The sequence below is a fragment of the Lichenostomus cassidix genome, chromosome 7 (genome assembly GCF_008360975.1).
Source record: "Lichenostomus cassidix isolate B80296 chromosome 7, HeHo_3.0, whole genome shotgun sequence".
Lineage (NCBI taxonomy): Eukaryota > Metazoa > Chordata > Aves > Passeriformes > Meliphagidae > Lichenostomus > Lichenostomus cassidix.
In genome coordinates this window covers 22,865,429-22,887,397 of record NC_139488.1, presented here as the reverse complement: position 1 = coordinate 22,887,397, position 21,969 = coordinate 22,865,429, and the positions used below count along the sequence as shown (strand labels likewise).

At 53.4% G+C, this 21,969-nt stretch overlaps 1 protein-coding gene across 32 annotated transcripts in view; it reads right to left on the bottom strand.

Annotated features, from left to right (window-relative positions):
- Positions 1-2,967: 2,967 nt before the first annotated feature.
- TNS1 (tensin 1) overlaps positions 2,968-21,969 on the bottom strand; it is a 66,663-nt gene continuing 47,661 nt past the window's right edge. For 18 of the 32 annotated variants that reach the window (XM_085066817.1, XM_085066825.1, XM_085066820.1 and 15 more), the window contains 14 exons: positions 21,674-21,812; positions 19,233-19,325; positions 18,280-18,315; positions 14,680-14,962; positions 13,001-13,869; positions 11,602-11,688; positions 10,850-10,981; positions 10,342-10,434; positions 9,580-9,657; positions 9,406-9,477; positions 9,158-9,326; positions 8,821-8,889; positions 8,441-8,473; positions 2,968-7,426 (listed from right to left, as the gene is read on the bottom strand). In XM_085066817.1, the coding sequence (XP_084922943.1) occupies positions 7,282-7,426; positions 8,441-8,473; positions 8,821-8,889; positions 9,158-9,326; positions 9,406-9,477; positions 9,580-9,657; positions 10,342-10,434; positions 10,850-10,981; positions 11,602-11,688; positions 13,001-13,869; positions 14,680-14,962; positions 18,280-18,315; positions 19,233-19,325; positions 21,674-21,812 (2,298 nt within the window). In that variant the 3' untranslated portion in view covers positions 2,968-7,281. The remainder of the gene's footprint in view (positions 7,427-8,440; positions 8,474-8,820; positions 8,890-9,157; positions 9,327-9,405; positions 9,478-9,579; positions 9,658-10,341; positions 10,435-10,849; positions 10,982-11,601; positions 11,689-13,000; positions 13,870-14,679; positions 14,963-18,279; positions 18,316-19,232; positions 19,326-21,673; positions 21,813-21,969) is intronic. The other 14 variants (XM_085066836.1, XM_085066818.1, XM_085066827.1 and 11 more) reach the window with 8 other exon arrangements.

Below are 21,969 nucleotides of genomic sequence, written 5' to 3'. Positions count from 1 at the left end.
ACTCAGAGGTGTGCTCAGGAGAGGAGCCACAGAAGAAGCTGGCTGCAGGCGAGGAGACATCACCTCCTGCCCAGCCAGCTTCGGGCATGCGGCAGTGCAAGGCCTCCATCACTTGGAGACACATCCCTGTAGATGGAGCCAGAACCTCACAAAGCAGACGGACAGCCCAGTCCTACCCATCACCCTTCTCCAATCGCTCTGCTCTGAAGAGAGATTAGCCCAGCCCCTCTCCTTCGTCCCTCACTCCCTCCCTCCCTCCAATACATCCAGGGTTTTGTCTCCCCTCCCTCTCCAGAACAACCATTCCCAAGTGTCACATTGTCCATCTTCATTCCATATTTAACCCAAATTCCTTTCTGTTGTCTTTTCCTGTCCACCACAACTATGACAGTCGGTAATTCCTGCACCACAGGCTTCATGTTGATGCCCTTCTCTGAGCAGTAACATTCTCCTGGGATGATGATGAAGCTCCCACAGTCATTTTTGGGCTGTCTTTTCTTACCACGTTTTCTCATGATGGACTTCTCCAGGCCGTTGGTTTGGATGGCAGCACTCATCCTGGTCTGGTGCTGCTCAGCCCCAGTCTGTGTGTCCATGGGAACCCCAGAGAGTTGGGCAAGGAGCCCTCTGCCTTTCCATCAGTCAGTCTCAGTGTCCCCAGTGCACGCAGTGGCTGAGCTGCCCAGGGAAGCAGTAACTCAGCAGCAGCATCCTGGACACCACCAGAGGGTTTGCAGCCTACAGGGTGACACTTCTGTTCCCATGGGCATAGCATAAGCACAGGCAACACCAGCCCCAGGGCAGCTTTTGCCCACATCGGGTCTGCTCCACCCTTCCCACCCTGTGGAATTTGTCTGGTTCCTGGCCTTTGCCCAGACACGATACTTGGAAAAAGCCATGTTGTATCATACTTTTTGCCCTTTGAGGACACTTCTGAAGGGTACTCAACACTACTGAGAAGCCTGGGAAAGAGCAAAAGAAGTGAAGGGAGATGAAAGTGCCTCATCCCCACCACCATGACCCTAATCTTGCTCCAGATTTGAGGATTGCTTATAGCTTAGTCAACCAAAAATAATGAGTGCAGAGGGGGGCAAACCCACCATCAGGGTTTCTCAGCCCAGGGTTTCCTGACTGTCTGACAGCATATCCACCCTTTTCTCCTGGAACAGCAGGCAGAGGGGAGAGAGAAACTTTGCTGCCTTTCACAGCCCCACAAGAAACACTCCCTGGATGGCCCCAGGTCCCTAGAGCTGGGGCTGAGATGAGAGAAAAACACTGATTTAGGAGCCTGAAAGTGAGGACATGATAGACAAGGGAAAATGCAATGGGGGCAAGGTTTCCCATCATGGAGCTGGTGGGGACCTGCCTTTCCCAGTGGTCACACCAGAACCACAAGCCTGGCCTGGGGACAGCAGCAAGCTGCAAAGAGAGAGACCCTGAAAAGCCTATGTTGTCAGAGCTGGCGAGGGGAAATGTGTGGCAGATAAGAACATGTTGAGGAAAAACACAAACCAGAAGTTCCGGAGGAATTTTGGAAAGGAAATGGGGAATTAACTGCAGAAAAGGCGGGGGGGGGAATGAGAGGCAGTTTATGGCTTGCAACAAATAGCCTGTGTGCGCCACCTCGCCAGGCACTCACTGCCCAAGGATACACAGCAGTGGCCATCGCAGCGGGAATGGGGAAGTGGCTGGTGCTGGGCCCTGGGGAGTTGATTACAGCAGAAATCAGGGAAGAAACAAAACTAAGAGACACTGGCAAGAGAATACCATCCCTGCAGTGTCAGAAAGGGCGAGGAGGCTGCAGGTCCCATCTTGCTTGCGGGTAGATGAGGGACAACTTAGGCCAAGGCTGGCAGATGCCAAGTACCTCACCAGGTCTTGTGATGCAGCCTGGCTTGGAGGGCACTTGGTGGCTTGGGTGCCCACCCACAGCTCCACAGCTATTTCGGGGGGCGGGGGGAGGGAACGAGAAACCATTCCATCTCCTCCCCTTTCTTTTTTTACCTCTCTTGCCTTTGCCTCCCAGCACAAACCCCACAGCACGGGGTCCCCACGCGAGCAGTCCCCTCAACCCGCCCCTCGCCCTGCAGCTATTTTAGAGGAAGGCAGGAAGTATTTTTAGTGCTGCCGGCTCCCGGGAGAAGCTCTGAGCCTCTGAGCCACAGCAGTGCTGGCGCCAGAGAAACTGCCGCTGCTCTGGCTGATATTTCTTGTATAATTAAACTCAATCCATCCCGGGGGTTGGGTCTTGGCCACCAACTCAGCAAGGAAGGGAAGGAGTGGAGCCAGAGAGCCAGGGGCTGAGTGCTCTGACAGATGCTGGGAATTGCTCTGCAAATGCTGGAAAAGCCTGGCCTGAGACTTTGGGGGAAGTTTTGCCAGACACAAGGGAGCAGGATGGCTCTGAAAAGCATAGGGAGTGGGATTTAATGTGAGCAGAATCCAAACTACCACCTCAGCAAAGACCCTATAGCAGCATCATCCCATCCTGTTCCCCTCTGGGAGATGGACCCAAAAGGGATGCCCAAGGCTGGACAGACAGCACCTAAAGGCCACCTGGGAAAAAGCAACAGGACTTGAAGAACTCCCAGGGGCAGCAGGGCAAGCCAGAGAGATCCCTGCTGGTAAACAAAGCCCAGGCTGGAGCTGGAGCCATGTCGGAAGTTTGGGGGCTGTCTGGTTAGCCAGCATCTGGTGAACACAAGCTGCGGCTGGAGGCTGACAAGCAGCAGCACAACCCCTCCTTCTTCCCACACCCACCGCCCGGCGTCTGTCCGGGGGCCCCAATCTGCCATCGAGGAACAGGGGAAACGACAGCCCGGAGAAAACACAGCACCCGCCAGCTTTTCATTTGCGTTTGGGTTTTGGGTTTGTTTTTTTTTTTCCCCTGTGCAAAAAAACCCAGAGCATTTATTCCTATGCTCCCTTAAATTTCAAGATACGTTTCCAGCAATCCAGACACCAAGCTGGCATTCCAAGCAACAGTATATTTTATATAACTGGTTCTTTTTTTGTTGTTTTTACCACTTTATAAAGCCATACAATGAACTGCGAAGAATCCAACATCTGTACAATGGGAAGACAACAGCGGAGTGACATTCACACACAAGACATGGTGCGACCGAAGTCATCCTTACACGCACGACAACATTATGGGCATAAAGATACAAAATATAATGTATTTTTTTTCCATCTATATAAATACACAGAAATGGGCAAGTCTAAAAGTTTGAAACTGTTTGTTAACACTGATTAGCAAATAAATCTGTAACATTACCAAAGTAACAAAGACAACAAAAACAAAAAAAAAAAAAACCCCACGCATAACACAGCGGCACAGGATCCGCCAAAAGAAACGTCATATTGCTTCCTTTTTTCTTTCTTTTTTTTTTTTCCTTTTTAAGGAAAAGAAAAAAAAATTAGTAACCCCAAACCAACCTCGCAATTTGCAAAACAAACGAACGAAATGAAACAAGCCCCTGCGGGCTCCTTTGCTGTCTGATCATCCTGCCTGCTCCAACGGGAAGGGTTGCCTTTTGTTGATGCTGTTGTCTGGGGTTTTTGGGGCAACTGGTTTCTTTACCTGCCCGACCTGCTGGGTGGGGATTTACTTTGCACTTTGGTTCAGGCGGTTGAATTCACTGAAAAATCAATGCCCGGAGGCTGGGTTGGGTTTTTCTCCCTACCTGGTTTGTTTTCCACGTGTAATTTGACCAGCAGGCAGCCAGCAAATGTTGCATTCAGAGCAAACCCAAACGCTGCTCAAAACCATGGGTCCCGCTGTCTCCACCAGCGATGAGGGGCTGACAAAGACCATGCATTGGTACATCCCATCAGCAGTTGATGACACGGATCATCTCCCAAAATAGGTCCCAGGGGCAGAGCCAGAGGCAGCGCCATTGAATGGGAACCCCACATTTTGTGCATTGCAGGTGCCACTGAGCGGGACAGACAGCAAATTACCTCCCCAGGGAGCATTTCCCAATAGACAGCAATATCGACAGCAAAGGCAGGACGGGCTTCTCCAAAGAACAAACTGACACAAAAAGGGCACGTACAATAAATTTACACACACACAAAAAAAATAATATATATCTATCTATATATATGTGGGGAAAAGTGCGTTTTTAAGGATATCTTTGGCAAGAATATATGCAGTTCTTTGTGCAGGAAGGAGGGATGTGTTTGTGTGTGTGTGTGTGTGAGCGAGAGAGAGATACCATCCGGCTGCTGACAACGGCAGTGTGATTACAACGAAACATATGCTGGGCTTAACTCGTGCAAGCTCGAATCTCAAATAGCATGACTGCACTTAAAAAACAGAGGAAAAAAAAACCCAAAGAGTATTTGCTGTCCCTTTCACAAGGAAAAAATATCAACACTAGGTCCCCGCCAGCCCCAGGACCTGGGCAATCCTCAGTGCCACTGATGGTCTCTCCCGGGGACAGAAAGGGTTGTTACACCTTAAAACCTTATTTTAAAAAGGAGCTAAAGGGGAAAAAAAAGTGCCTTTAAAGGGAGCTGATAGACACCCGGCTACATCATTGGAAGGTGATTAGCTGTGTGTTAAAAAAATAATACAATCATCAGATGATTTTGTTAGTGTTTGAGATTTGGATACGGTCTAAATCTTCAGCTAGTGGGTTAGTGGGGAAGCCGTGAGAGGCTTGGAGCCCAAAGCAGGTATGATGCTATTGGCAGATATCTGCTGGGGTCAGCTTCTGCACAACATCTCTGGGGTGCTTAGATCTGCTTCATTTGTATGGGGAGAAAAAGAGGAATGGGAATTCCAAGCACCAGTTTCCAAGGCAGCAGATTAAAATAAAATTACATTATTATCATCTCTTTTCTTAGCAGTGAGAAAACCAAGTCTGAAAAATAGAGACTTTCAAAAATATATCTTTATATATCTATAAACACAGTGTTTTCTCTGATGGGTGAACGGCAGGGTGAGGAGATTACGGGTGAGATCGTCTCTTGTCTCGCTTGAATTTCGCAGAAGGAGGGAATCGCTTTTTGGAAATATCAAAAATTAAAAGGTCTCTGCCATCTGTGCGGCCAGGGAGCCGGGGAGGGGGAAAACCCCCCCCAGAACCTCCTGTCCCACCACCATCTCACAACCAACTCCTCGCTACCCATCCTTTCACACTTCGGTCCATCAGTACAGCCTCTGGCCCTGGCAGCCGTGTCCGGCCGCCCACGCCACTCGCTCCCCCACGCACACACACACACACACAGAGCACACGCACACCGGTCACACGCAGCCACCCCGACACAGGGGCCCCCGCCGCTTCCCCCATCTGTATTTTGCCTTGCTCTGGATTTTCTTTTAACATGCAGGTGTTTCCCCAGGGCACGGGAAAGGGGGGATATAGTGGGGGAGATATGATGCGCAGAAAGCAATATGGCAAAAATAAATATTTTCGGAGTGTAAATTTAACCTTTTTTTCCTCCTTAAAATTTTGTTAGCTTACAGTATTTTGTCAGTATAGCTTGTATATATATTATAGCTATCAAGGCAAGGGTGGTCCACAGGAGACAAGCTCTCCGGGGGATTGCAGTGCTATATTTCTAATTTTTGTCCCCAAAAGACTATCTGGGCCACTTTGCACTGAAAACTTCTCCCACAAAAGCTCTCGGGGGCAATATTTGCAGCAGAGGGCTCAGCAATGACCCCACAGCTCCAGCTGGACCATTCCCCCTGCCCTAAACCTGCACATGTGACCAAAGCATCCTCTGCCCCCTCCCAGCACCACAGGGCCAGGACCTCCACCTGCTGCACCCCCACCATGATCTCTCCCCCTGCAGTGGCATGGGAACCCTCTGCCCCTCTGGCCACCCAACTTGCCCTCCTCACTTACCATCCTAAAAGAAAAGCCAACAGCACTGAAATCACTGCAAAACTGTGGAGCACTTCAGGGGCACAAGCCTCCAGCCAGATGGTTTGGGGGTACACATGTGTCAACCAGGGTGGCTCTCGGAGGACCTGTTACCTCCCCACTGAGCCAAAGTTGCCCAGCCACTGCAGGTCCCTTCCTTTTTTTTTTTTTTTTGTTTTTTAAATTTTCTTCCTTCTTTTTCTTTATTTTTTTAACGTGGCCTCCAAAACAAAAGGAGAAAAAAGCGCCTGAGTTACTTGTAGTCATTCGCCTTTCGTGCAACTTGAATGTCCATGCAATTTAAAAACCGCTTACGTGTCTCCGAAGAGCTAGATAGGGGTAGCCACGGGTCTGCTGCTTCGCACAGGGAACCCACCTGTGCCAGCATCCGCTATTATTATAATCATTATTATTATTACACTTACTCCTTTCCTTTCTGTTTTGTTTTTTTTTGTGTTAAGAGAATGTGACAGGCTGCAGGAGAAAACTGCCAAAGAGGACTAGTGACGGGAGGGAAAAGGGGAAGATGGGAGAGGAGGCGACTTTCTGCATCCTCCAGGTTCCTGGGGAGTATCCACCTTCCCCAGGCGCAGGGTGGCAGGAACCCCCACACCTCCTCGCAGGCTGGGGGGCACAAGAACCCCTGGGGAGGTGGAGAAACACCGTGACCCCCCTCTCTGGGGGGACTCACAGCATCTCACCTGTGACTGGTGCTGGGCTCTGGGTCAGCAAAGGTCAGACCATGGCCAAGCTCCCTCCCCAGGGATGGGAAGGTTCAGGACCAACTCCCAACAAGTTGCCAGGTGGTGAGCAGGTTTTGGGGGAAACACAGGGACCGGTGAGGACCCTCCTCTGCAGCTGGACAAGGGAAGGTTTCTGAGAGCATCTCCTCTGGTGTCCCATAGACCCAGCCCACGTCATTATCTCCTATGGATCAGTTCAAACACACAGCAGATGGAGCTGCTGGGATGGAGCTCCTTCCATGGCTTTTGCCAGTTGGCTCTTTTTTTAACAGATGGAAAACACCAGTCATGGTCCCACATTCAGTCCCAAATGGATGTCACCACTCGAGGCCATGATGCTGAAAGCTGGGAACACACCTCTCACTGCTGCCTTTACTTTGGTCACCTTCCCTGCGATGGGATGTGCATCCTGTCTGGTGTGACTTTGTGGCTCTCTTTTGTAGGTGCGTGGTTTTGGTTCCTCTACGTGTGTGTTTGGCTTGTGTTGAGTTTTTAGGGGTTTCGTTGGGGTTTTTTTGTTGTTTGCTGTTTTCCTCCAAAATTCCAACCCTTTTCCCCCCCGATTCACTTCCCTCTCCCACAATGCACTTCCTCACACTCCTTCTCGGATCAGCTCCAAGTCCTTCTCCAAAATTCAAGGATCACCCGCAAGCACCAGCTCATCTCTTCTGGCCGGAGCCAAGCATGACCCTGGAGACAAAGTTGACAATGGCTGCAGCTGGCTGGTCTGGGTCTAGCTCAGCAAAGAGGTGGCAGATGTTGTCTGTGGTGCTCCCTTGCTTCCTGGCCACAAAACCGAAGAGCCTGTGTGGGGAGAAGGGAAGAGGCTCAACAAGGTTTGCCAATATTGCTCCCGCAAGGATTACCACCACCCTCTTTCAAACTTCCCCTCTTTAACATCCACCTCGGACAATGCAGAGGAATATATTCCAAACCAGCCTGCATGAAGGCCCATCTCCTCCTCCCTTTGCTGCAGTTTCTTTGAAGGCCAGGTTTCCATCATTTCTTGACCAAACCCCCCTTGCTCTGAACATCTCTGTCACCCTTCCGTAGTCCACCCCCAAGAAGGGACCTTCCAGATTACCACAGCATTGCCTTGGTTTGGCCTCTTGAAGCCAGAGCTGTGATGGACTGGCCATGGGGGTAGACCCTCTAAGAAATTAAGGCCATGCAAGGACACAGGAAGCTGAGTGAGACCATCTGGTTATTTCTGTCTGTCTCTCCCATGATGAATAAAATGTCCCTTATTTTTTTTTAATTAGAATGTGCAAACTCAAGTTATAAATACAGGGGGAACAGAATGTGAGACAGGCTACGGAATTTCTAATTGGGGAGGGGAAACATCCCAGCAGCTGTACATCCTAATAAAAACCCCTTCGCTAACACAATGGCTAAAATTAGTGGGAGCTGGCCCATGGAAATGGGCTCAGCCAACAGCTCTGTGCTCCCATGGGTCAGGACAGGGAGGACAGGAAGAAAGGGAAGAGATGACCAGTAGCTCACATGCCATCAGCATAACCCCAGCTCTGTTCCACAAACTGGTTCCCAATGACTGCTGGGAGAATTCCCAGTTTGGTCAGTTCAGCACAAGTTGTGCCTGCTCTGACCAGGAATTTTGGGCTGAAAGAAGCATCCGGAGTCCCCAGGACCACAGTGTCACACTTGGGTGAAACACTCCTGCAGTGAGGTGCTGAGCCCATCTCACACACAGCCAGGATGCCCTGCGCAGGGCATCTCCCAGCCAATGCCCAAACACAGGCAGAAGCCACCTCAACAACAGCTGGGAGAAATCTGCTGGGAAGCACAGGAAGCACTTACTTGGCTGGGCCACTGCCATCAGTTTTAGTCCACCTGCAAGGAGAAGAGAAGGTGTGAGAGATGGTCCCTCCTGCACCTCACAGAGAGACAGGGCCATGATGGGGGCCACTACACCAATGGTGGAAGGCCAGCCTGGTTTTGCAGAGGCTTGGCTTTATGTAAAAATGATGCACCTCTCCCTCAGCACAAAGGTGCTTGGAGACACCAAAAAGCCACCAGAAAAGGCTGGCGTTGCCCCACAGTGTCCAAGAAGATCTTGCATGCCTGCTCTCTCCGAGAGCAGAGGACAGAGCAAGCAAAGACCCTGCTGCAAGCATCCTAGGAGGCTAGAGGAGTCAAAGGGGTAGAGGTCATGGGGTTCCCCAGGTTAGGGCACTCACTTTCGTTCCTGGGGGTCCAAGTCACAGAAGGTGACAGTATTGAGGGGGTAGTGTCTTCGGAAGAACAATCTGAAACACAAAGCAAGGAATGTCAGGGCCAGGGAGGCTCCACCACTGTCTCACCACAGCCCAGCTCCACCAGCCCAGGGGACACTGCCATAGGTCTCCCATAGGATGTTCCAACACTCAAGGACAAAGCCCAGACATGTCCATGATCAGGCTGATGCCACTCCAGGGACATCCTTCACCAACACACATCCTGAATCACAGCCCTATTGGCTTTGGGAACAAGCCAATGTTGGGTTTTGGCCAGAGATGTGGCCATGGAGACTCTTACTTCCTCTGGTTGTCCGTTAAGGTGATGCCTTGTGCAGAGACTTTGAAGTGAACAATGGTAGCCGTGGGCGTGGGGTCAGCCACCAGCGTCTCAGCAACAGCCTTGGAGATGGCCTGGGGACCTGTCAGAGACTCCATCTCCACTGAATTGATGAAGAGGACGTTGCAGGCTGGAAAGGGAGACAGCAGTCATGGGGTCAGCCACTACTCCGAGCCATGTTCACCCCACAACAGCCCCTCTTAACTCACCTGCACCCTGTTTGAGGAGGTCCGTGGCTGAGTTGGTGGCTGATGCAGAGTCTTTCTTTTCCTCCATGGGATCTAGAAGACATGAGATGTTTACTGGTGCTCCCTGCCTAGAAATCTACCCCCTTCTCACAGGCTGTGGGGACAGATGCAATGCCTTCTGGTCATGGCTCTTACCTCGGTCAGGAATGACCAGCTTGCAGGGCAGGGCCAAGGGTGTGATGGAGTGCTGGTACACCAGCGCCGAGAGACAGCCTGGGGAGAGAGGGCAGATGGTCAGCAAAGGGCCAGTGTTGCCAGATGAAGAATTGCTTGCACCTTCTGGGTTAATACAATGATCCTTTTGCAAAATCATTAGGCTATGGAACCACACAATACAAAGTACGATAAACATTAACCAAGGAAAGGAATAAGAAACTCCACTCCAGCTCTCCCTGATTAGGTCATCATTGCTCTGGGTGGATGGGAACAGGCTTTTAGGTGGATTTCTTCACTAATGGTCCTAATGCCACACGTGGCAATGCCTCTCACTGAAACCACCATGTGGCCCTCCACAGAGGGCTCAGGGTGGGACAGAGATACCAGGGCCACTTTAGGAACAACAAATGGGACAGAAGTCTTTATGCAGCCCCTCAGACAACATTAGCCATGGGATAACAGGAACAAGGGGAGCCCCTGCCCTCCACCCAACCCAGCGGCATAATTTGTCCTACATGTGTGTATAGAAAGGTATGTACCTATGCCTACAGGCACATTTGTGTGCTCTCATGAGTGTGCATGAAGTTAAAGGCTCCAAATGCCCACAGGATTCAGTTACACAGGGACAAGAGGCAGCAACAGGCTCTCCCAGACACCCAATAGTTCTGCTTTGACAGTTTGGCAAAGGCAAGGCTCTCCCAACCCAACCCTGTATGTGGGAATCATGCTGGGGACACTTACCAAAATTAGGCTCATTAGGACATCCTTTTAGTTTCACGCCTCGTGAGCTGGTCTCAATGAGGAAGTGCCTCACCAGCTCATTGGTCAAGTCTCCTGGGAAAAGATGAGATGTTCTCACATCAGAGCCACACTCCTCCTATTACTATGCAGTCCCATTGGGAAACCAGTGCTCCAGTTCAAGGGAGGGGTCCCTACCACTGCACACACCCTCTTCAAATCTGTTTCTTTGCACAGGGTCAACTCCAAGCCAAGCCCCCCCCACAGTGCTGGTGGGCTGGAGAGGCTGTGCCCATTTCATCATACCAAAGCCCAATGTATAGGTGCTCCTGAGCCTTCCACAGCTCGGGGCAGAGGGTGTCTGGTGCTTCCCTGTGCCCTGGGAGGCAGGGATCCTGCCACATCAGCACATACCCAAGGGCACAACATGCTCAGCAGCCCCAGCTGCCCGCTCACCCCAGCTGAACGATGGAAAGCATCTGGGCGTGGGAAGGAGAAGGGCACACAATACCTTTCTTGTTCTGCTGCATGACCGTGGGAGGCGGAGAAGCGACTTTCATGGCGAGGCCGTAGGCTCCCCGGAAGGAGTGGCTGTCTCGGATGATGAAAGCTCCTGGCTCCCTGTCCTTCAGCAGTGCAATGGCTGCAGGAGAGAATGGCAGAGCTCAGAGACGGCATGGTGAGAACCAACACACCCTCAAGCCACCGGGAGCTGTGAGTTACGATGGGGTGCCCCAGCTCCACACCTCGCAGCCAGGCACCACAATGTTACCCTGCCTCCCACTCGTCTGAGTGGGCTGCCAGGCACAAGGTCATCTCCCCCCACTGCCCGTGTGTGGGCATCTCCAATTCCCACCCTGCCTACCTCTGAGCAACCAAGTACTGGACAGAAAGCAGGAACCAGGGGCCAAATGCTGGGACCATGCCCCTGAAGGCATCCTGCCACCACCTTGCTCTCCCCACTTATTTTAGCCATGTTTCCAAGACACCTCTGAGCATTATCAACTCAAGATCTGGGTGTTTTGCATCCCAAACTGCATAGATCCACTGCACATTGGAAAGGACAAGAGCTCCTCTACCAAGAGGAAGGTTTGAGGAGCCCACATCACGCAAACCTGCAGCTGAATGGGGCTTCAGCCTCCAACTGCAATGGCCTCAGCAGTCATAATTCACCTTCACTCTCAACCCAGCCCATAAGGGAAATCCTTGCTAATCCCTGTGATCCCAGACACGCCAACTCCCAACCCTGTGTCATCTACCTACCCTGCTCCCTGGAGATGTCTGGTTTGTACCAGTACTTGGAAGTATCCTGCACAAACTTGACATTGGCACGAGTCTCAGGACTGATGTCTGCAGGAAAGGGAAGAAAAGACAAGAAAATGTTAAAAGATGCTGTATCTGAAACTCTACATCCAGCTAAAGCATTAATACATCCACCTCCTTTCAGATCCAGCACACTGCACTGACCTTGACCCAGTCTCCCATACCCAGACATGCTGATGTCACCTACTGCTTATGGGGCTGCTGCGCATCTAAAGCTAAACCCAAGCTCAAGGGCCCTCAAAGGGCTCAGCGTCAGATGAGCCTCCTTGGCACACAGCCAGAGACAATATGGGAATTCTTCATTTAAAAGTAAGCTGGCCAGGTGAAATAAAAGTTGTTGGAGGAAAGAGGTATATCTGGAGGTAGTGGGAAGATCCTCTGCCTTCAGAGGACTTTAACTGCTCTCTAATGTTCAAGACTTGGCTCACACTCCATAAAAATAAATTTCTTCCCTTATCTCTGCTCTGTGCAGAGGAGTTGGACAGGTCAATCTACCCTGTACCCACCAGTGGCACAGCCCCAACAGGAGCTGGTCCTCTGGCCATGAAGCTGTCATTTATTCAGGCAACATTTACAACCACCTGCCTTCCAAAAACAGCCAGGAAAACAACCAAGAGGATTGGATATCATCTCTGCTGGAGACAAGTTATCAGCCCTCTGCAATCTGGTCACCTTCAGAGAGGCAGGGGGCTCACTCCCCTCTCCAAGCTGCTTGTTAATTGTGACAGGTTTCAATTGCTTATGCTTCCCCACTGGGACAGGTCCCTGGCCACAGGAGTCATAGGGCCAGGATGAGTGCCAGCGTGCCCACAAAGGGCTGTCCGCTCGGCAGTGAAACTGGCCCAGCAGCCGGAGCCACCGCTGCCCCACAGCTTTATTCCCCTGGTCCTATCAGCCCGATCTTGGCGTCACCAAGGTGTCTGTAACAGGAGCTGGCAAAGGCGTTCCAGGCAGGATGGCACCCGGGGCACGGCACCATTTGAAATGAGGAGGCAGCTTCACAGCAGGGTCTCAGCAGGGTAAAGCCCACTGGGAATGGGGCCAAGAGGTCAGTGCATCCCCACGGCAGAGGAAGGTCGCCTCCAAGAGCTTTGATCTCCCCATACACATCTCTGGGTGCTGTTTATGTCAGAGATGCTGGTCGGTGCTTTTCCTGTTTGGATTTGTCAGAAAGGGCAGGAAATGGCCCAAGCCCCAGCGGTGCCTTTGGTTTGCGGATGGACAGGAGGGGTAAATCAGGACATAGCTGCAATCCCTTTCCTGACAGCCAGCAAGGAGGAGGAGGGGAGAGCCTTGAGGAGGGCAGGGGGATGTGGGGACATCCAATAGCATCCCTTACCTGGCATGGAGAACTTGGAGAAGTCCGGCAGAGTGTGGGAGAAGGCGACGGCACTCCCACCGCTGGGGCTGGACATGCCACTGGAGAGGGGTGAGGACACCTTGCCATTGACGGTGGCATAGTTGGGGAGGCTGTTGGAGCGGTCCCCAGCTGACATCCGCCGCTTCTCAGGCAGCGCAGGCTGCGACGTGGGGCTGCCCTGGCGGTAGGCAGCCGAGTCCGGGGAGGAGGAGTGCGGCGTGCTTGTGCCAGGGTAGTACGCTGGGGAGACAGGGAAGGACGGCGTGGAGGGAGGCTGGTAGCCAGAGGAGCTGCTCTGCCGAGACAGCGTCAGGTGCCTTTCCTCTGGGCTGGAGTAGCCGTACAGGGGGCTGCCAGGGGAGGTGGCTGCCACTGCTTGGTGCCTGGACAGGCTGGGGCTCCCTGGTGGGGCCACCAGGTTGCCATGGGCCACAACAGCATGTCTGCCCAGCCCAGGGCTGCCGGGAGCGCCACTCATGCTGGGGTTGATGGCTCTTCGCCCAAAGCCGGGGCTGGGCGGTGTATTCGTAGCCACTGTCCGGTGCAGGCTACGGGGGCTCCCTGGCAGGGTGTGGACCCCCACCACATTGACCTGTGGCTGTGGCCGAGCTTGGGGTTCTGGCTGGAAGCCAGCTCGGCCATCGGGGTAGTCAGGGCTGCTGTGTGCTGAGCCCAGGACCCCTCCTTGGACCATTGCAAAGGAAGATGGAGACGAGTTTTGGTAGCTGCTGTGGGCAGAGGGCATCTGTGAGCCGATAGGCGACCGGTACACGGGCTCAGCTGAGGCGTGGGGAGGAGTAACCGTGCCGTGGGGGCTGCCTTCTGATGGGTAGCTGCGGAGGGATGCCCTGAGAAGAGATGAACAAAAGTAGAACTCAGCTTCACCACTCATTCCTGTTGCTGACTGATACGGGCACTCTCCTGCATGTGGTGCACAGTGAAACTGAGGCATAGAGCCAGTCAGCTACTTAAGTTGTTCAGAGGTGATTGTGGCATGGGTCCTGCCAGCTGCATGAAAGCAACTGGAGGCAGCTTTAGTTCCACCATGCATGCCAGTTCCATCTCAAAATATTACTTTCTGGGGGACAGAGCCTTCTTCCAGCTCTGCTCCAAGCAAACACCTGACTTATTCTGCACTGCCAGTCTGTGTGGGTGTAGAACACCTCATGGCCAGGGTGGACAGGGGACAGGGATGATGGCTCCATCTCACCACAGAGGACTAATGCTCAGCCTAACCCAGGGCTAAGGGTTAGCACAACCCATCCCTCCTCCCCCTCCAGGAGCCAGGTTGTTCCCAGTGAGAGGCTTTGGAGGTCCAGTAACCACCAAGTGACCAACAGCGACCCAGATTTGTGTGCTCAGGGCACTGAGGTGCACAGTTGGCTAGGATATCCAAACCCTGCGTGGAGAGATGTGGGTCTTTGCAAAGGCAGTTTCAATGTGTGAGCAAGCACCATCCCTGGAGATGTTCAAGAAACAACTGGACATGGCACTTAGTGCTCTGGTTTAGTTGGCTTGGTGGTGCTCAGTCAAAGGCTGGGCTCCATGGTCTTGGATGTCTTTTCCAGCCTTAATGATTCTGTGACTCTAAGCCTGTGCACCAGGCAGGGTTCATCTCCAGTCCCACCAGTCCCTGGGTCCTGCACCCACTGCCTTACCCGTCCATGCTGTGAATAGGGCTGCTGGTGGACACGGGGCTGGGGGCCATGAAGGAGTTGGAGAAAGTGCCATTCCTGATGGGCAGCTCTGGACCTCCGGGCTGGACAGTAGGCTGGACAGCAGGCTGGACAGCAGGCTGGACAGCGGGCTGGACAGCGGGCTGGACAGCGGGCTGGACAGCAGGCTGGGCAGCGGGCTGGGCAGCAGGCTGGGCAGCAGGCAGTGTCCCTCCCCTGCCCGTTGTGGCCGTGCGGGCCACTGATTCAACATAGCTCCTGGGCTCTGTGGCAAAAGAGAAGTGGAAACAGATGAGCCTACAGCTTGCATGGGAAGGGGGCCACACCCTTCCCAAGATCCACATTTCATGACAGTGAAGGTGCTTGAGCTGACCTCCTCCAGCTGAACATTTGCCCCTAACTCTTCCACCAGAGGTTGTGCAAAAACACATCTGGCTCATTCAGGACCTTTTAGTTGCTTCAAGAATGCTGAGGACCCCAGCCAGGGCACAGGGAGGGGAGTCACCCTTTTCCCTGAGAGAACTGGAACATGGGACCATGATCCCTTCGCATGCCACAGCCCCTTCACCCTGCTCTGAGTCAGCGTCCCTCCCACCCAGAATGCCACAGAGAACACGTCCTGCTCCCTGCTCATCCAGAGCCCCTAAAAATAGCGCCGGTGACTGCCCAGCCTGCGCTGACTCACACAGGACTGATGACAAGGTCCTGTGGTCCCTGCCCTCTGCGGCCCACCTCTGCCAGCCCTCTCCAGCAGCAGACCAGAGGGCAACTCCAGCTATTTCCACTGCAGCATCCAACACTTTCACTCCCAGCCCAGCTTGAAACCGGAGCCCATGAGCACAACCAAGAAAAGCAATTTTCCATGAGAGCCGCCAAGCTGTCCCGTGCCAGGAGCAGTGGGTTGGGCTGGCCATTACAGCCATGGCAGACATCAAACCCAGTCCTCTCTCATACCTTTCTTCCTGCCTCCTGCTCCAGCCACACTGGTCCCCATCCCTATGACAGCTCCTACAGCCCACAGCCCCCACCAAAAGCTGCATCAGAGAAGGGGCTGCAGCTTCAGTCCCATTCCCCCAAGCCCTGCAGCTGTTTCACACCTCAGCTGGCACAAGCCCTATGCAAGACCCACTGGCATCAAATGCTATAGACCAGGCAGCCTTGCAGGTCCTTGGCTCCAGGCTGGCCATGCCCAAAGCAGCTCTGCAGTAGTAATTAGCATGACAAACATTATTATTGTTATTATTAGTCATAACAGCTGGGCTCTGGCTCAGCCTGCCAGCAAGCCGGCCTGCTCACAGTCAGCAACGCCAATGCACAGCTCCACATCCAGAGCTGGAGCAGAGGAATGCAAGGAAAAAGACTGTCATAGGTCCCACTCCTTCCCCCACAGCATCTCTGTGCCCCATCTGTCTGGAGAGGGGAAGTGGAGTCCCTCCCTTGGGCTGATCTCCCTGCCCAACGCTGTTCAACCACCCCAGGAAAGATGTGAGCCAAAACCAGATGATGGACCTCTACACAGGCTGGGTACCAGCATCTAAGGCAGGACATCCTGAGTGACAGGGATGAGGCACTGCCCAGGGCAGCTGCAAGAAATTCATTGCAGCTTAGGTAATTAAATTTATTTCACAGCTACTCACTTTTCCCCTTCCCAGCTCCCCAGCCCAGACTAAAATTAGCCAGACAGTACATATGAGTCAGCCTGCAAGAGGTTAAGACCATAGAGCTGTGAAAATGCCAGCCCCTCCTGAAAAGGCAGGAGCTGGGGCTTGGGGGCTGTGCCACAGTGAGGTGTGTGCCCATGGGCACAGGTTCCAGTTCTTTGATTCAACAGAGGACAAGAGAAGAAAAGAAAGCAAAGTTAGGAAGTTTCAGGCAGGATTTTTTTAGGTTGAAAAATCTGATCTTGCCTCCTTGCGTTTTCTTGGAAGGGACTCTGGAGACAGGAAGATGAGTGGGAAAATAGAGAAGTTCTGAGTCACCATGGAGATGGGCATTTGTTTGGGAATCCCAAATCTGAGCAGGACTGTGCTCTGGCCAGAAATCCCCAAGGCTGCATCTGTGTCAGGCTGTTTTAAAGCCTCCTCAGAGCTGACAGCCACGTCCTGAGCTCCCACACTGCCCGAGCATCTCCCAGTCCCATACCATTCCAGCTGGGCTCTGCTAGGCAGAGCACAAAGGGGCAGGGACCCACCTGAAGCATGTGGCTGGGTGCAGAGGGTCCTAAGCCAGAGGTGTTAAGCCAAAACACCAGTCCCTTGTCAGAACTGTAGATTCAATCCCCAAAAATATCATTTTATTAGAGAGAATGAAGCAGGGCAAGAGGCTCATGGTGGCCACTCAGCCTGGGCAGTGCAGAGTCACTGGACATCCTTGCTTGGGGGTCAACCATCATGCAAGGGGACAGAGAAGCAGCACAGCTTGAGCTCCTGAGAGTTTAGTGGGGAGGAGAGGCAATGTTTGGGTCTTCAGAGGCTTAAAAGCTGGAGAGAAATGGTAAACCTTGGGGGAACTTATGTGAAAAAAGTCTGATTTTATCCCAGCTTTGCTTCCTTTGCTGTATCCAAGAAGCCATCACTGAAAAATTAATACTGATTTTCAATGTTATTTTCAAGCAAACACTTTCTCCAGTACTACACAATGTTCAGGTTTGGGTTGCATGCATTTTGAGGAACTTCCAAGGAGAAATGCTGATGGCTCCTAGGGCCAGAGGAAGCACCGCACCCACCAAGAAGAGACACCCTTTCCCAAAACCCACCCTGAACATACAGTTCCTCATCCCAGCTCTGAGGGCCCAAAAATTCATTAAAGAAAGAAGCAAAACCACCCAACAACCGTTACATAGCAGGCACAACTCCAAGGAATCACAGCCACTCCCAAAGCCTCTGTCCCCACATGAGATGTGCCATCCCAGAGACCCACAGGGCCTGCACCATCAGCACAGCCACTCTTGAATTGACGTTCCAGCTCAGCCCCATCTTTGGCATCCCCAAAGAGGCACAACCCAGAGACAGGAGAGGTGGGGGGAATTTGGGCAGCTGCCTGGTTGGAGGAAGATGTGCGCCAGCTGCCGGTGCTGCACCACTGCCCAGTGGGCTGAGCCAGCAACACACTGGTGGCCTCTGCGCCTGCTGACCTTTTGTGCTGCACTTTGGTTTATTTTCACTCTGAATGGCAACAGCAAAGCCAAAAAGGGAGGGCAGGAGGCTAAAACTGGGGCTGTTGCTCCCAGATCCCCGCCAGGCTCATCCGTAACGTGCCAGCGTCCCCAGCATGCCACCAGTCAGGATGCCACTCACTGACAAAGAGCTCTCAGTCCCCATGGATGACTGCCACACAATGTGACAGACCTTCAGGTCCAACTTGGACACTGAGAAATCCTATCATGACACAACGCGTGATGTGCCCTTCCTCCAAAGGGAGCAGGACAGGCAGGACTCAGGCTCCTGAGGGGCAGTGCAAGGGAAGGCTGCTGGAACAGACACCAGGGCCTGCTCGGAGTGACAATCCCAACAGTGAGGTTGAGTGACAATCCCAACAGTGAGGTTGAGTGAAGAAAGACACAGAAAGAAAAGCCTTTCTTACCTTCTTCAGAGTCACCTCCTGCTTCCCCTTCTAGCTCTGAGAGATGGAGGGACAAGGGAGTGATGGGAGTGGGAAGAGGAGGAAGGGAGGTGCGAGACAGAAAGAGAAATCAAGAGTTAAGCATCTCTGCCTTGCTCAGGCAGGGGCACACAGAGCACGAAGGAGAGCCCCACACCTCCCGACACTGTGCTCCAAATGGAAACCTGGCCTCAGACACCCCCACAGTTCATGCCAGCATCCCAGAAATGATGTGCAAAACCCAGGACAGTTGGGAAAGACAGGAAAGAGGGCACAGTGCAGCAGAGAGTGACCAAAGGGCTGCTCCAGGAAGCCAAGCAAGCATCAAAAAAGCATCAGTTCACCCTTGAGGGCCGAGGGAGAAGGATCTTGCAGTGTGAGTTCAATCAGCCTATGGCTCCCAGTCTCAAATGGGTTTGGGGAGGTTCCACTCAGCCCTGGGCTGGATCAGGAAGGGGCCCTGGGTGCTGGGGAGCAGTAAGGTCTGGCTTGGCAGGCTACTCCAGGACACATCCTCAGGACAGCAGGGCCTTTGCACTCAGGGACTGCTGTCCAGGATGGAAAGAGCTCTGGATATTGTTCTGGCTGACAGGCTCAGCCCCCAGAGAGCAAACTGTCTCCAGCTGTCCTGGGGAGGAGAAGGAATGTAGGGGGTGAGAGGGGGAAGAACATGGGACTGGACAGGAAACAGGACCACAGGGTTATCGAACCTTCACTGCTGAAGACCTTAGTGTCCTGAGCCCCCCACAGCAGCACCAACATCCCCCACCCTTACACAGTTCCAGAGTCCCCTCAAAAGGCAACAAGGACCCCACAGCCACCTGGTCCCAAAAGAGAGGTGGAAGTGCCTTCTCCAAACAGGGGACCCTTCCAGGGGTATCCTCACAGATGCCCCCACAAAAAGATCTGCCTGCAGTCCCCATGGTCGCACTCACCTCCCACTGGATGCAGCAGGATCTCAGCTGGGTTGTGGGGTTTCAGCCCCAGTGCTGAGAGTGGGGTCTTGGCCAGCCCAGGGGGAGAACGCACTGTTGGCACAGTGGAGACAAGAATGTTAGTGGAGGGGTGGGAGGGGATGCTTCAGAAAGGCTGGAGCTGCCCATGGGTTCACAGCCCCCATAGCCCACCCCTCCCACTGGCTGCAAGAGAGGGCTGCTGAGAACACGAGATGCCCTCGTATGAAGCAATACCCTGCAGAAGGATACTGATCCCCCTCTTCATTTGGGAGAGGACACAGGGCAGGAGGTGACTGGGAACAAGCACCCTGCCCCATCACAAAGCTGGCAGGATGGAGAAAGGAGACAATTCCCACCAGAACAGGTCCAGACCCCATCTCCCAGCACCATCCCCATAAAGTCCCACCCTAAAGGCAAGAAGCCCCTTTCATTTCCCCTGTGTGAGCAGCCATCCCAACCCAGTTCTCCCACACCTGAACTCCTTTCTGCTAATTCCCACATCTGACTGAGCTGGAATCCAGCCGTCCTAGAGCAGCTCATCACCCGCACAAAAGGGACAGAAGGAAGGTTTTTTGCCAAAAAAACCCTGCCCTCCAGACCAGCTCAATGGGTGGGTGAGGATGTTCACACAGAGGGGTGGCAATGCACATGTGAGGTCTGCACCCCTATGCCCATACGTACACACCAGGAGGAGCTGTGTATGTATGGCTATGGTATGGATGGCAGTGGGCTTTCACAGGGCAGGGCAGACTGCCCCAAGCAAATTGCACCTCTTCTCCTCTCCTACACACTGGGTTTGCGCCATCTCCCTGATGATGTATTTTCCCATACCAGGGGAAACCTCAGGGCATCACCTTCAGCAAGAGGGACCAAAGGGCACGAGCTTCCAGCAGTGTTTGACCATCCCTGACTGGTGGCCCAGGCACAGGGCCTGTGGCAAGGCTGGGAGGCAGTGGGTGGTGGGAGCTCCAGAGGAAAGCCAGACCCTTGCCCTGCAGCCAGGTCCACCCAGCAGCCTGGGGCTGGAGCAGCTGAGCAGCCTAGCAGCCAAGTCCCTGGGAAACTAAGACAGCAGCACCTTCTCCAATGGGTGTCTAATTTCCTCAGATCCAGCTGACCCCAAGCCACAATGTCAGCTCACACCTCAGTTGGCTGATAAGTGGCAGGGTCCTCACAGGGCCAGGAAATCTCCCAGGACCACCATCCCCCAACAGAGGGGAATTGCTTCTGTATCCCCCAGGGCCATTTTGGCAAAGCCTGAAAGCTACGACTTCAAGCTTCCCAGGCTTCCCTGGCTGGCGCTGGATAAGCAGCACTGCCTGCGGGCCACGACCCCAGCCAGGCTGTTCCCGTCACCTCTGCAAGTGACTCATTCCCCACAGCCACTGACCCCCTGCCAAAGGAGCTGCTGCTGCCCCAGGGCTGAGCTCTCAGTCCCCAGGAACAACAGGGCCATTTCCGAGCTGCCAAGCGCCCCGGCAACGCTCCCACACTCCAGTCTCCACATCCCATGAGACACGGCTTAAACATCACAGGATTGCAGGGAAGGAGGAGCAACAGTACAGAAGAAAACAACTCCAAGCCGCATGGGTTGAGCTGTGGAGGGCAGGTGGCTTCACTGCAACCAGCACATGCCATCAGAGGGGGCTGCACTCAGCCCCAGCATCCCCAACCCTAGAGCATCCCTCAGCCTTCAGCCTACAAAAGTGTTTTAGAGGGGATGAGGGGGCTGCCATCTTTTTAATGGGTTTCCCAGTTGACTGGCTGCTGCACTGCACTGCTCTGGCCCAAGTCGAGCTGTGCCGACATGTGGTTGCTCCTCAGGGTTCATCGCTCAAGCTGGTCACACAAACCCAGTCCACACAAACCCACCACGACTGAGTCAGGTTTAGTCCGAAAAGAGACACCGCACCAGAGGAGTAGAGACAAGCTGCATGCAAAGGGCATGCATCCCAGCCTTTTTCCCCTCCTGCCTCTGGAATTGTAAGCAAGAAGTAACATGGTGTGTGAGTCTGCCCTCTTGATCTTCAGGCCCTCCTGCCTCCCTCCCACTTGCCTGCCACCGCAGTCTTGCTTCTCTTCATGCCATGCCAGCAGGAAAGATGGGGAGATGCAGGGCCAGGATGAGGTGAAAGCATGCCTGTATCCTCATCCCACACTGGGATCCCATCCAAAAAACACCCCAGAGAATGGAGGGTGGGAAAAAGCCAAGAGGCGGGTGCCAAGCATGGGATGCTGAAGCAAGTGGGATACAGACAGTGTGGAGTGGAAGATGTGAAGGAGAAAGGAGGATGGAGAGGAGGAGTGGTTAACACGGTGGTGGATGTCTGGAACCTGGAGCTGTCTGACCCTTGGCAAATTTCTGGCTTGCCCAGAGCCACCCACCGAGCCCCTCTGCCTCCCAGAGCCATGGCACTTACAGGTGTCGGAGTAAGGGGTTTGTGGTGACACGGGGAAAGCTGGGGTGGGGGGAGAAATCTCACCGCCGCTGGAGGGTGGGCTGGTAGGGGAGGCACCCTCCATCTCCTCGAAGGCTTCCTTGTAGCTGTGGAGGTGAGGCTGGGGAGAGCAGGAGAAAGGGTCAGTCCCATCCCTATGATGGGCACAAACCTCTAGGAGACCCCAAGGAGAGGGCAGAGGAGGCAAAGGGGAGGGTTTCACCTCCTCTCTGCTAACTACTACCACCACCACCACCACAAAAGCCTCATTGATCCCC